We start from the raw sequence: 13,392 nt of genomic DNA, 5'->3' as shown, positions 1-13,392 counted from the left end.
GGGAGAAAGGTGAAGACGAGATATGCGATTCAGAATCAGAAGAGGAAATTAGGGATTTGGACACGAACGAAGCTGGAAAGAAGCGACCAGTTCTTGAGACAAGTGGTGAGGGGAAAAAGAAAAAGAGAGATAAGAAGAGGAACATGAAGAGTGATGATTTAAACAATTTTTTTTTGGTTCCATGAACAAGACAAAGAAGGTAACTCTCTTTTTCTTAGTAGAATTTATATTGAGGTAACTTTGCAATGTACGTCTTGTGTTTAATTGGTGACACTGTTTTTTTTTCGTCCCTAGGAATTAGGCAATAAAAGAATAATTTGATCAACTTCGTGCATAAAACCAGAGACTATTGCGAAGTATGATACTCTCCAAACATTTTTCTGTGTTCTTGCAACTTTTTGCAAGGAACTAACAATTGTCTTTGGCTTGGTGTTGTTGTTATGTGTTGCTCTTTTTAGGATAAAAAGTAGAGATGTTGTCTTTTGTTATGTTTACCAGTACAAGGATAATCATAATGCTCTTGGTAGAGCCGACGGGAGCAGACTCTATGTATTGACGACATACGACTTTGCCCTGGTAAGTTAAAGTTTTGTTTTGAAACGTTTACGATTATTAGGTGTAGGCGTTTTATTATTTTTAGTTTCAAAATTTAGTTTTGTTTCATACTCAATCTAAACAGCTCATCAATCACTTTGGTTAATTTTGTTTCGTATTTANAAAGTTTTGTTTTGAAACGTTTACGATTATTAGGTGTAGGCGTTTTATTATTTAGTTTCAAAATTTAGTTTTGTTTCATACTCAATCAATCACTTTGGTTAATTTCGTTTCGTATTTGCTCTGTGATTTGCTAACAATTTGTGTTTCCTCTATATATGCTGCCTCGGTTTGCAACAGGATCTTCTTTTATCCCGGATTGCATATACATTAGCAAGAGACGCCGACTTGCAACAGTGAGTTATTCTTTCTACTTTTTGACCTCTCAAATTAGTTTGTTGTATAAAAATTGATCTCAGTATACATTAACCAAAAAATCAAATTAGTTAGTTTCTATTGCTATAGCAAGTATGTGATTAGGTATAAAACCAAAAAATCTGTTATTTGGTTGGGAGGAATTGATGTTATTAGATAAAACAAAAGTTTTAGTAAATATCTTTAAAAAATTGGATAATCTTTGATGATGTAATGTAAATTATTATCTTGAAAATATTGGTGAGAGAAGCCAACCTTGATTAGCTTGATCTTTGAAGATATTAGGCCAGATTTTTAAAATAAGTTGATAAGATATGCTATAGAAATGTTTTGATAATGGTGCTTGTGTGATTGTTTCCATTTTCATCGTGTCCTTACTCTCATATTCATCTCTACTTATTTCATATTATCAACCCAAACTTTTACAATCGCAGGTTATTAGATATATATAGGTTACTATTCCATCTGATGGACTCAGCAACGGGTTACGCTCGATCCTCCGTTAAAGACGTTCAGTATTACAAGACTTGGAGGACAACACCGGAACAAGCATGACTCCGTTGTGCATCTTAAACATCTCCCCAGCGGAATCGTAGCTCAGGCCGTCGAGGATCGTTCGCAGCATAAGACTCGTGCTTCTGCTCTGAATTAATTGGAGTTTTCTTTTTCTTGCTAATTAAGTATAGGGAGTCATTCAAGAAGAGAGCAAAAAAAATTACGTTATGCTCGATGGAATAATGCAGAGCCTAATAGAAGATAGGGTTACCTCTATGAATGGCATACATGACTATACAATGTGAAAATTTCCAGTTCCATGTGTCCTGACACAAGAAGCTGTTTTACCTATATTAAGTTTTCATGTTATTCGTTACTTTACTACGAAATAATTTAACCACATGTCTTTAACAAAAAAAACTTAACCACATGTATCAATAATAGACTCAAGTATATACCACTCTTAGAGACACATAGTGCTACAAGTACTTGAAAAGTACCTTTACTGCTTAGCAAAAGCGATTTTAACCTATCATATTATTTTGTGTTTGTTCATTTTTTTATATTTACTTTTCAGTTCATCTTAGCAAAATGAGAGGAAAGAAAACTTTTAAATAATATAATGAATATTTACTCTAATAAAAATATTAAAATAACACGGAGCGAAATTATATGGTGGAAATAGGTTGGTTCTATATTAATATAAATTTAAATTATTACTAACTTAATGATACACAGGTAAATATTTATTTCATTATTTTGCTATGATCAATATTAGAATATTAGATATATTTAAGTAAATTGATTAAAGTTTGATCATGTAAAAACAAATTATCTTGCCGTAAACTGACGGTTAAATCCTATAATTAACAATCAAATACAATTATATAATAACAAACAAAATTTATAAATAATAACAACTTAAATCTTAAAAATTTTAGTTTTAAAAGATAGTCCCGCGGTGTACCGCGGGTTAAAATTTAGTTAAGTTACAAAAGTTAAATTATTTTCAAATGATAATCAGGAAAAAAAAATTCAAATGATAATATATGTAGAATTGTTATAGTTGTGAAGATGTTTTATATACATACTTCCTCTGTCCCTCCCTTATCAATTGATGTTTTGGAATATTTTTTATTCTAAAAGGATTAATTTTCTACAATTTTGAATTAATTAAAGTTAATATTTTGTAAACTTCAAAAAATAATTATTGAAAACATTTAAATTTCTAAACTGTTTTTGGTCTACAATAAAATAATATCTTTTTAGTGAGAAAAAAATAATTTATTTTAAATCAATAATTATTATTTTCTTAAAATATGTAAAAACTTGTAAACATCAATCTTTTGGGGGACAGAGGAGTATTTGCTTAAAAGTTTTTGAATTCTTTTTATACGGTACAACTCAATCTTAAAAGGTAAAAGTATCATTAAAATCCCCAAGTCTACACATTTTCGTTGATTTAAAGGTCAAACTATGCTTTTGGAGGGAAAAAATACCAATTATTTGTTAACTTCCAAATAAATAGCAAACACTCATTGACTTAGCCTTTTGAGGCACAACGTTAAGTGGTCAAACAGATAAATTAAACGGAGTTAATTATCCGTTAACAAAATTCGTTAATAGCAAAATGACGTTGTTTATAACACCCTAAGACCCCCAAATTGAGAAATCGATTCTCAATTTTCCCAATTCATAAACCCTAATCGAACATGATATATTCGATGACGAGAAGATTCTAGATTTCTTTTTGTTATACAACGGAAGAACGGTCGACCAGAATTCTCTTCAGTTCTCGGTGTAAAGATCGTTACACCGGCTCCACAAACATACTTCGATGGCACTCCACGGTCGAACAAAGCTACCACTGATGTCTTTGAGCTAGAACTCATCTCGTCAAGTCGAAGAAGAAGAGTGAAATCGAAGAAGAAAAGAGAAATTAAAGAAGAAAATATAAATTGAGATCGATTAGGGTTTGTGAATCGGAGAAATTGAGAATCAATTTCTTAATTTGAGGGTTTTAGAGTGTTATAAACAGTGTCGTTTTGTTATTAACGGATCTTATTAACGGATAATTAATTCTGTTTAATTTCTCCGTATGACCACTTAATGTTGTGCCTCAAAAAGCTAGGTCAACGAGAGTTTGCGATTTATTTGGAAATCAACAAATAATTGGTGTTTTTCCCCTCCAAAAGCAGAGTTCAGGTTTTAAATCAACGAAAATGTAGATTTGGAGATTTTAATGACATTTTCCCGATCTTAAAATGTGAAACATTTGAAGATTTTCATAAATACATTTCAAAAATATTCAAACCTAATAATAATAGTCTACGTTATTTTACAAGCATCTTTGGTAATAAATCTTAGTACTATTGACTATTTAACAAGAGATTAACACACTGATAATCCAATGCCTAATATAAACCGGTTTTTGCAATCTGAATTCTACGGTTTACCAAGAAAACCAGATTTTTTAATTTTTGTTATAACAAAACAAAATATTTTTGGATCTGTAAACAAAAAAAAAAAAATTGGGAAAAAAAAACTCTCCGACTCGAAAGAAGAGGGAGAGAGAGAGAGAGAGATGAAGAAGTCGGTCGGAGCAGAGAAGAAGAGAGTTAAACGATCATCGGGATCTGCATCCACCTCCGTTAGAGATTCTGGTTCCGATGCTCAACCTAGGGTTCTCTCTCCTCTTTCTCATTTTTTTTTTCTCTGATCCATTTTGTAAAATTGTGTTCTTCTTAGGTTACGTTTTCTTAAGTTTGATCTGTTTCAGTCTCTGATGAAGCGTAAGACCTCTGATTATATGAATTAATGGAATTTTTCATGATTAATTTTTTGCTAAATTGTATGTGAATGCGCATAAATGTGTGTTCTCTTTTGGATTTTTTGAGCATATTTTACTGTTTTGTGGTTATGTGAGATGTGAAATGTACCTGAGGAATGTTAAAATTGATTCACTGATACGGCCAAAGTTTGTTTTTTTAAGGTCTTGGTAAAGTGAAATGATGATCCTTTTTTGATGATTACGTTTAAGTTAATGCTTTGTCCATATGCTTAATTTTGTTTCGTTTTTACATTGTCATTTCCTTTACTAGAAGCAAGCTGTGAAGAAGGATACGTTTCAGTTGTTTGCTGAGAAAGTTAGAGATCACAAGGGTTTAGAATCCAGATGGGCTGTTATGGAGCAAGCACGAGTTGAATACTTTAGAGGCAAAGATTTTGTGAGCTTCATGAAGAATAACCCTGATTTTAAAGAGATTCTGGAAGAAGATAAAGACCTCGATACAGACGATATTGCCAATGTTTTGTTGGGAAAGAACCTTTTGGTCCGCTGTGATCGTGTTACTAAAACCCTTCGTCCTGGGAAGAAAAAGCTCTCTACCTGGCCTGCTCATCTCGAGATTTTCCGTGTAAGTTGATTTTGGGATTGGCTCTTTTCTTTTTATCTTCCAACTGCGTATTCTCCGTATAGGTTGAAGTTACTTTCTTAGAGAAAACTTGCTGTTGAACTTGTTGTCTTGTCATATTTTCATTCCTCTTTAGTTCTTGTTTTTTTTGGTGAAGATATGCATTCATTAGTGCAAGTATTTCAGCGTTTTGATTTCATTTTTCTCTTTTTAACGCAGGATGATCAATCTTTCTCTGAAAATGATGCCTTTTTTGCATGGACCTTCGAAAAACGACATCCACTATGGCAAACACTTTTGTCCTTCTTCTGGCCTGTATTGACTCTCGCAATTTGTTTGTTTCCTGTGTACCCACACCGTTGCAAACTAATTGTACTCTACTCATGCGCGGGCATTCTTTTGATGATTCTCTCTTTGCTTTTCGGTAAGCTCTTCACATATAAACTGGTTGATGTGGGTTTGGGAGTGTTCTTTCATCCGTTATTGGCTCTACATTTGGTTTTCTTTTACCATTGACAATTGTTAGATTAGCAAATTACCACTATGCAATGCTAGACATTGATTTACTAGATATGGATTCCTAACTGATTCAGGTCACCAATTAGGGGGCCATATACTTATGTAGTTTTAACTTGGTTTATACTAAGATTAGTCCGTCTGGATTTCCTATTGCAGTGAGAGCAGTTGTTTTCGGTGCTATGTGGATTCTTTTGGGAAAGCGTGTCTGGGTCTTCCCTAACATTCTAGCCGAAGAAGCCACATTGAAGGAACTGTTCCGTTTCTGGCCAAAGAAAGACGAGGAAGAACCACCCAAGTGGACATCTCGACTTTTCTACACAGTAGTGGCTATTGTTGCTGTCATGTTGCTTAGGCACCATGCCCCTGATGAAGCTGCTCGGGCCAGGTATACACTCACTCCCTTCTTATCCACCTATATATATCGCTTTAAACCGCTTTAAAAGAAATTTGTTATCCTGCTTAGTAGAACATATATAATCGCTTTAGGTTCGAGTTTTGGATTTGGTTGCAGTAGAGATTGAATTGTGATGAGTTTTGTTCATACAGGTACCAAAGAAGGATGTCTAACATCATTGATGATGTCCTAGAGTGGTCACCAAAGCTAGCACTTTCTGGTTTGATGGAGAATCAGCAACCTGTGAACATAACAGATGCGGCAAACAACTCCTCAGATGCAGCAGGTCCTGACCAGACTGAAGATGCTGACCTAGATGAAACTCAAGGCGAGGAGGAAGCTGATGGTTGGACTGACCCTGATCTAAAACCATAAAAACAAATATAGAAACGAAAGTTCATTGTAACAAATAAGTCAGCTTAAGTGACCAAGACGAGGTGAGTTCTTATAAGAAAGTCTTGAAAGATTTTGTGGTACTTTTTACTCTTTCATTTTGGCACACTCTGGAATTTTAGTTTTCAGTCACATAGTTTTGTATCTAAAACTTCAAATCTCAGACAAAAGCTCTATCAGTTGCTAAGAAATGTTTACTTAATACTTAAGAGAGAGTTGACAAAGAAAAGCGGCAACCGTTGAAGTATTCCAAACTGAAAAAAAAATAAAGACACAAAGCTAAAAGTATTTGTACAAGATAAGAAGAAAAAAAACTCTTGAATGGCTGCTACCAAATAAGCCAACAAAGAGAAAGCCAAGAATGAATTGCCGCCTTGTGAGGTCATTTGATGGCTAGACGAGCTTGAGAAGGATGGTTCGAGGAAAGGCTGTTCCATTGCTGCCCTGAACACTCTCCTTCTTCCCTTCTATTATAAGCTGAGCTCTGCATCTCATCTCCCTGAGGTGTTCTATACTCAACATTCCAAGCTTCACCTTGATCAGAATTAGATGACGTCGGGGACTGAGTAATACTACCATTGCTCTTTTCTTTGGCTTTGCGCTGTGAAGCTTCGGTGTTGGTTTTCTTTGCAAACCGTCCTCCAGTACCCCTTGGTCTCCTCATAGCATGTTGATGCCGAGATTCATGTAGATAAGGCTGTGGACCACGCAAACAAAGAAAAAGATGCATTAAGCAGTGTAATGCATTCACATTGGGATCAGAAAGCTCTCAGGAAACTAATACTATTCATGAAAACACGCAATTTACCTTTCTGGATTTTATTAGCTTCTTCTCTAACTCGGCCTTGGCGCGTGCCTGCCTTCGCCTCAGAATCGCCTGGTACTGTTTAGCATTCACGAAAACTGGTTCTTGTGCTATCTCAGGAGGCAGTGGCATTCTTGAATGAGGCATCCCACCATATGGAACAAAACCCTGACAGGGAAAGTGTTATTTATCAGAAACTCACATAGAAACTTAACAAAATAAAACAGCCATAGAAACCCTGTCGACAACCAAATGCATTTCCCAATCTCTCCAATATTAAACTGCAACTTTAAATCATAATAGATATCAAGAACAGTGTTAGGCACTTATCATCATGCTAGACTTCAAAGAACCTACAACTGCTAGGATATTATTAACCTGCAATCTCACGATTCACATCCCAATAGCAGCCATGAATTATGGATCCAAACATGTCAAATGATCAAATCAAATAGTCTCAACAGAGAAAATTAGCTGAGGCTTCAGAAAAAGCTTATAAATTATTTGGAAACAAGAGTCACATATACCAAGGGATGATGTCCATAAGCTCCAATCACTCCTGCATAATAAGGATCCTGGTATGGATTTGAGGATGTCCATCCCTGCATGATTCATAAACCAAACAAAACTGTTAGCAACCATAGCTAAAATTTCCATTAAAAAATTGATATATACATATCAGCTAAACTTACAACTGTGTGGCCAACAAGTTGAGGGTGAGGAGGTTGATTAATACAGGGATGCATAGGTTCTTGATTTTTATCACTGTAATCTCCAGCTGCAAACCAAAATAAACCAACAACACTTGGGGTGATGGAGAATTCAAAACAATTATAAGCAAACCCACAAGAGCGTAGCGCACCAAGAGAGCAAATCAATGCACCTGACTGAGGAGACGTTGCCACATTTGATTCCTTGTTAGCCTTATCATCTCTATTGAAAGGTGATTTCGGACCATTTGATTCCAATGCTATAGACTTAGAAAGTTTATCTCCAGCTTCCATAACAGAATTCGCATTGCAGGCAGCTGCAGCACGCTGCCAAAGGTTTAAACTATTTATAGAAGACGACGATGCTCGATGAACCTCTGAATCGTTCTTTTCCCCACTGTTAGATTTTGAATGCATGTCTTCAATTCCCTATACGAAACCCAACTGTTAGTGATAAATTAACGACTACCTAATCCAAACAGAACAGCAACAACAAAAAAAATCAAAACTTTAGCAATTTTGACTCCTCACAATACTCAACGAAAGGAACAAGCAAAACCCAGAAACGTTCGAAGGTAGAATTCACCAAATCAGACTTAAATTTCGAAACTTTGAGAATTTTGAGAGAGGAAGAACAGAAGAAGACAAAAACCCTAGAAGGAAGGTATAAGCAGCTTCATGCAATCTAAAAAACAACGATTTAAATAAAGAATCAACATACCATTCAATCTAAAAACGTAGGAGACCGTCTCGGAGAGAGGAGGCGTTCCACGGTGATTTGAAGAATACGGTTCCGCCTTTGGAAGATGGAACGATCTGAGGAAGTTTCCAGTCAGAGGAAGGAAGGAACAAAAGAAAAAGAAATAAAAAAAGGGAACCAATTTTTATGGAATTGAATTTAATGTATTATTTAATATTTTTGTTGTTGTATTTGATCGTCGTAGGAGGAACTACACAAAGTATTTAAGTTTTTGTTCTGTTTTGAATCTTGGTTGACACGTGCTGTCCACGTGAACGGCGGCAACACATCACTTTTTCAACTTATTTATTGGCTTTGGATTCGAATATGAATTTATTGAATAGAATAATAATTCGAGTATTGTTTAGTTTCTCTGGGCTTATTACGGGAATAAGGCCTTATATTGTGCAGGCCCAACATCTTAACATTTTATCATTCTTGTTTAACATCTATAACTTTGTGTTGATTGAGTAATCAGATATAAAAAAAAAAAAATTAGTGGCAGTTATTGGTTTGAGATTTAAATAGAGCTTTAAATATTTTAAATGTTATGAAGATTCTGTTGTTATTAGATAAAGATTTTGTTAAAGTTTAATGTTATTAGTTTGTGATTTATAAAAAGTCATTTAAAATCTTAACAATTTTGGTTATTAGATTCAGACTTTTATAAAGTCATTAAAAGTTTTATATTATTTAATTAAAACAAAAAAATTTAAGATTGTTAATGAATGTAATTATTATGTTATTGGTTCATGATTTTATATATTTTCTTTACAAAATAAAATCATAAAAATATCACAAAATTACAGAGATTATTTAGAGCATTTTACAAGATTTTAGAAAACTAATCAACAAAACTCTATACTACTTTTTAGTAATCTTTAAAAATCTTTCGTTATTCACTTTTGATGATTTTGTTGAAGTGTTCAAAATTCTTTATAAATTAGAAACATATATACAAAAAAATTTTAAAGAAAATACCTAAAAAATACCACTAAAATAACTTATTAGGTATTTGTTTCAAAAGTACCATCATTAGGTTTTTTCCAAAGATATCACTACAAATCTTTTTAAAGGTTTATAACTTAAAAAACAAATATAGGTTGTTGTTTAGTATCTTGGATATACGGTTTAGAGTTTGGTTTTTATGGTTTATTTTTGAAAGGTTAAAATGTAGTTTTAATTTTTTGTATTTTTGGAAAAAACTTATTTTACTGGTATATATGAGAATTAGAATTGCTTATGAATAAAATAAAGAAAAATATTTTATTTAAAAGAATATGTGATTAATAACTTTTTGTAAAATGGAGTTATTGTACTTTATCAATTAAAAATTAAAAATACAGTCATCATGATATGTTGTTTTTTTTGTTCTTTGTGTCAAATCTTTCTTCTCCGTTTTTCTCTTATCCTCTGAGTCGTTTCTAAGGAATCAATTAGCTTTACAAAAAAAAAAAAAAAAGATAGATTTTTGGACCTATTGGCTTAGAAATTCCTTGTTTACTTTATGGAGTTTCGTTCTGCACATTTCTAATTTAATTAGAACTAATTCAAGGTCACTTTTGAATTTGATTACTTTAACCCTTGCATATGGATTTGTATTCCAAGTAAGACGTAAAATGGTCGAGAATAATTTTTTCTGTTTTTCTAAAAAGAATGATCATTTCTGTATTATCGATGATGTGATAAAGATGTGTTTTTAACTTTTTTTATGAAAAAAACTATAGATGAAAAGAAAAAAAGAGAGAAAGAAAATAATGAGAAAAGCCGCACGAGTCGCTTCATTGGATTCCCTTGGCGGATGTTATCCTCTCTGGCCTCGACACTGTGGCCATCCCCACTAACTCTTCACATATTTCTCCTCTCTTTGCTTTCACTAATATTATAACATATCTTATATTTTCTAATTAGTGAACATTAAGTTTACATGTTTGAAGTTAAAAGAAGTGGAACAAAAAGATGCATTGAATAACAGTTTCTATGGACACTAAACTTTGAAATATTATATATTTGGAATTAGATTTTAGAAAACGATTGATGGTGGGATTTGATTAGTGATATCATCCCCCATTAATTATATATTACTTACACAATTAAAAAAAATGTGCATCTCATAAACTATATACTTTTTTAATTGACAGAGAGAAGGTAATAGTTTATTTAGAATTAGAAGTGTGTGCACACATATGCATATAAAAATTTACTTTTATATTATATAGTTGCTGAAGATTGACTTGGTAAAATTAATTTATGCTCCTTTCTATGCGGTGTTAATGTTATTGGACCTAAACTCAGTGCGAAGGTCCATGTAGAAAGTGATTGTTTCTCAATCAAATATATAATTTTGTATAAATATCTGCATATATATATATATATATATATATATATGTCTAAGATCAAGAACTTCCTGATTAAAAACGACTAACTAAGAAGTAGTACTTCACTTAACCGAACTTTTACGGTCAAGTGAACTAGGATCATGTACAAACGATCGATCAAAGCAAATAATGAACGAACACATTAGGTGAAACCAAAAGAAAAACTCAATCCACATCAAAATTACAATAACTGACAAAGCTAATAATAATAGGCCAGAAATTAAAGTCAGTAGAGGAACCTAACACATAGCACTTAGAAAAAAGTGAAGCAAGAAAAGTATTAAATAATTAAAGGGGTGGTAATGGTATCAATTATAGTTTAAATCATAGTTGATTTCTGATATACCCTACCACAAAAACTCAAACCGACTTAATTCAAATCATCCCAAAAAAACAAGCGCCAAAATAATGATAAAAAAAAAAAACAAAATAGGAAAAAAACATCTCATGAATTTACCAAAATGAAAATAACAAAAAACATCACACGAAATATTATAAAATACTCTTCGTTATTGTATTAACAAAATCAAAGAGATGAATTTTTGATCAGCTTCTTATACTACTTTCTCTATCAAATCCTAACCAACAAAAAAAAAAAGAAAAAGCTAATTAATAACTTAAAAAGTTGTTCATCGATCGTGTGCGTTGACGAAGAAGAGCTCTATCTCCGGAGGAGCAAAGAAAACGATCTGCCTCCTTCGTAACACGCTATTCTGTGTGACCCTTTGCTTCTTAGGCGCCGGTGGACACGTCAGCATCTCTGGTATCCTACACTTCTGAGCTTTGGGAGTACAACAACCGCCGCCGCCGCCTGGTGAAGAAGCTAGCACCGCCGGGGAGGGAGAGGGAGGAGAAAACGAAGTCGTTGAGGAAGAACACGTAGACACAACACTAGATGCAGATGTTTGATCAAGAGTTGTACTTGTGTTGTTGTGTTGTTGAAGTTGTTTCTTGAAATGGCTTCTCGTGAGTACCTTATCAGCTCGATTTGGTTTTCTTGCTTTTTTTGATGCCATCTTTAGACCTTAATCAAGAGGGGTTTTCTCAAAAGGGAAAAGAGATAGTAAGATGGTTATTATTTTCTTTTTCTTTGCAAGGTTAGGTGAGAGACATGGAGAGAGAGAAGAGGAGACGAGAGTCGTTGCTTACTTGCCTACGTAGCATATATAGTATGAAAATACGAGTCAAAAACTTAGTGGGAGTGTCACTTTAAAGTTTCTAAATTTTGACTATCAAAAGTTTTTCACTGAGTCGAACAGAAAAAGGAAAAGAAAAAAAGTGATAGATTGATCTTTAAAAAGGTGAAAAGAGTATTCTCTTTAAGGATCAAGATAAATGCGTGTAATAACTATGTAAGTCTGACCACATAATAATGGGTACTAAATATAGTTTTATTTGCAATTTTAAAGACTATGAGCATTAACAAGAGGTTGCCCAAGTGGTAATATCAAAGAAAGATGTGCCAATGATATAATGAAAACTATGAGTTTTTAATACAAAATTAATTGACGCGATAAATATATTTATCCATATCATTTACATAGTATAATTATTTTTTTAGGATTAATTTCAGATATAGGATCCTAATAATACCACTAGAACAATAAAACATGGATATTTTTTGTAAGGTAACATACATGACGTCAAAAAGTCAAGTTAACAGTAGTGCCGGTGCACAGATAAAACAAGGATATCTCTGTATATGGTAACATACATGATGTCATAACTTCAGATTAACAGTGGTGGTGCTGGCTGGTGCACATACTTGAGCCCTTTCACAATTCACATGGTGACTGTAACTTTTGGAAATAACTAGTAAAAAGGTTCCAATTTAATACATTTATAATTGGTGTCGGACGAGAGAGAGAGTCTTCTCACACTGAGTGAAGGCCCCCAAATTGGTTAAATATTATTTGGATTTGGATGCACATATGACCCGACAACGACAAACCGAGAAAATTGACCTTTTTTGCCCATTTCTCTTTATTAATTGTTTTCACTTTTTGAGTAGATGAGGTTACTATTAACTCGTTTTCTCTCACTCTCTGCCGTCCAAATAGTTTTGAGACTAAAACGGCAAATTACTACTGGTCACATAAAACTTTCATAACCTTATTTTCTATCTTACGCTAAACCAAATCAAGAACATCTATTTTTAAAAAATATTTGAAGACTAAAAAACAAAACATGGAGTATTACATTACATTACACTGCATAAGAAAAGGAATACAGTTTATATAAAAATATAAAAATGGAATAGAGGGAAAATAGAAGAAAAATAATAAGATAAAAAAAGTTAACACAAACTTTGATGTAAGAGGAAAATCACGTGGGCTGACATGCAAATTCAATGTAATACAAAGGATAAACTACTTATACGGTTCTATGTACGCCCGCCAACTAACTATTTTCTGATTTTAGTTGAGGTTGTTGTACGAATTTTACTATAAGTATCATTTATGCAATACTTTTTTTCGTTCTTTGAAATCTTGAATTTTTAAAAAGATGAATTAAAAACTTTAGACGCCGCTCGTCTCTTCAGAGAGTTTCACCTTCTAGGGTTTGTTTCAAGAGAAG

At 33.1% G+C, this 13,392-nt stretch overlaps 3 protein-coding genes and 1 long non-coding RNA gene across 4 annotated transcripts; 2 read left to right on the top strand and 2 right to left on the bottom strand.

The window, feature by feature from the left end:
* LOC104746512 lies at positions 729–1,840 on the top strand. Its single transcript, XR_760907.2, has 2 exons — positions 729–950; positions 1,404–1,840. It is a non-coding gene; the product is annotated as an uncharacterized LOC104746512 (long non-coding RNA).
* LOC104785936 (translocation protein SEC62) lies at positions 3,985–6,311 on the top strand. Its single transcript, XM_010468001.2, has 5 exons — positions 3,985–4,147; positions 4,566–4,880; positions 5,097–5,301; positions 5,553–5,781; positions 5,943–6,311. The coding sequence occupies exons 1-5, from the start codon at positions 4,049–4,051 to the stop codon at positions 6,163–6,165; spliced, it is 1,071 nt and encodes a 356-aa protein (XP_010466303.1). The 5' UTR covers positions 3,985–4,048; the 3' UTR covers positions 6,166–6,311.
* Positions 6,364–8,611, bottom strand: LOC104746506 (nuclear transcription factor Y subunit A-9). Its single transcript, XM_010468000.2, has 6 exons — positions 8,420–8,611; positions 7,872–8,127; positions 7,681–7,766; positions 7,516–7,590; positions 6,992–7,156; positions 6,364–6,880 (listed from the first exon to the last, which is right to left on the bottom strand). Exons 1-6 carry the CDS (start codon positions 8,420–8,422, stop codon positions 6,566–6,568), a joined length of 900 nt encoding a protein of 299 aa, XP_010466302.1. The 5' UTR covers positions 8,423–8,611; the 3' UTR covers positions 6,364–6,565.
* Positions 11,306–12,130, bottom strand: LOC104746505. The gene has a single exon (XM_010467998.2). It carries the CDS (start codon positions 11,829–11,831, stop codon positions 11,445–11,447), a length of 387 nt encoding a protein of 128 aa, XP_010466300.1. The 5' UTR covers positions 11,832–12,130; the 3' UTR covers positions 11,306–11,444.

Source organism: Camelina sativa, chromosome 15, assembly GCF_000633955.1.
Source record: "Camelina sativa cultivar DH55 chromosome 15, Cs, whole genome shotgun sequence".
NCBI lineage: Eukaryota > Viridiplantae > Streptophyta > Magnoliopsida > Brassicales > Brassicaceae > Camelina > Camelina sativa.
The sequence above is the reverse complement of the archived record's forward strand: the minus strand, read 5'-3'. Positions and strand labels throughout refer to the sequence as shown.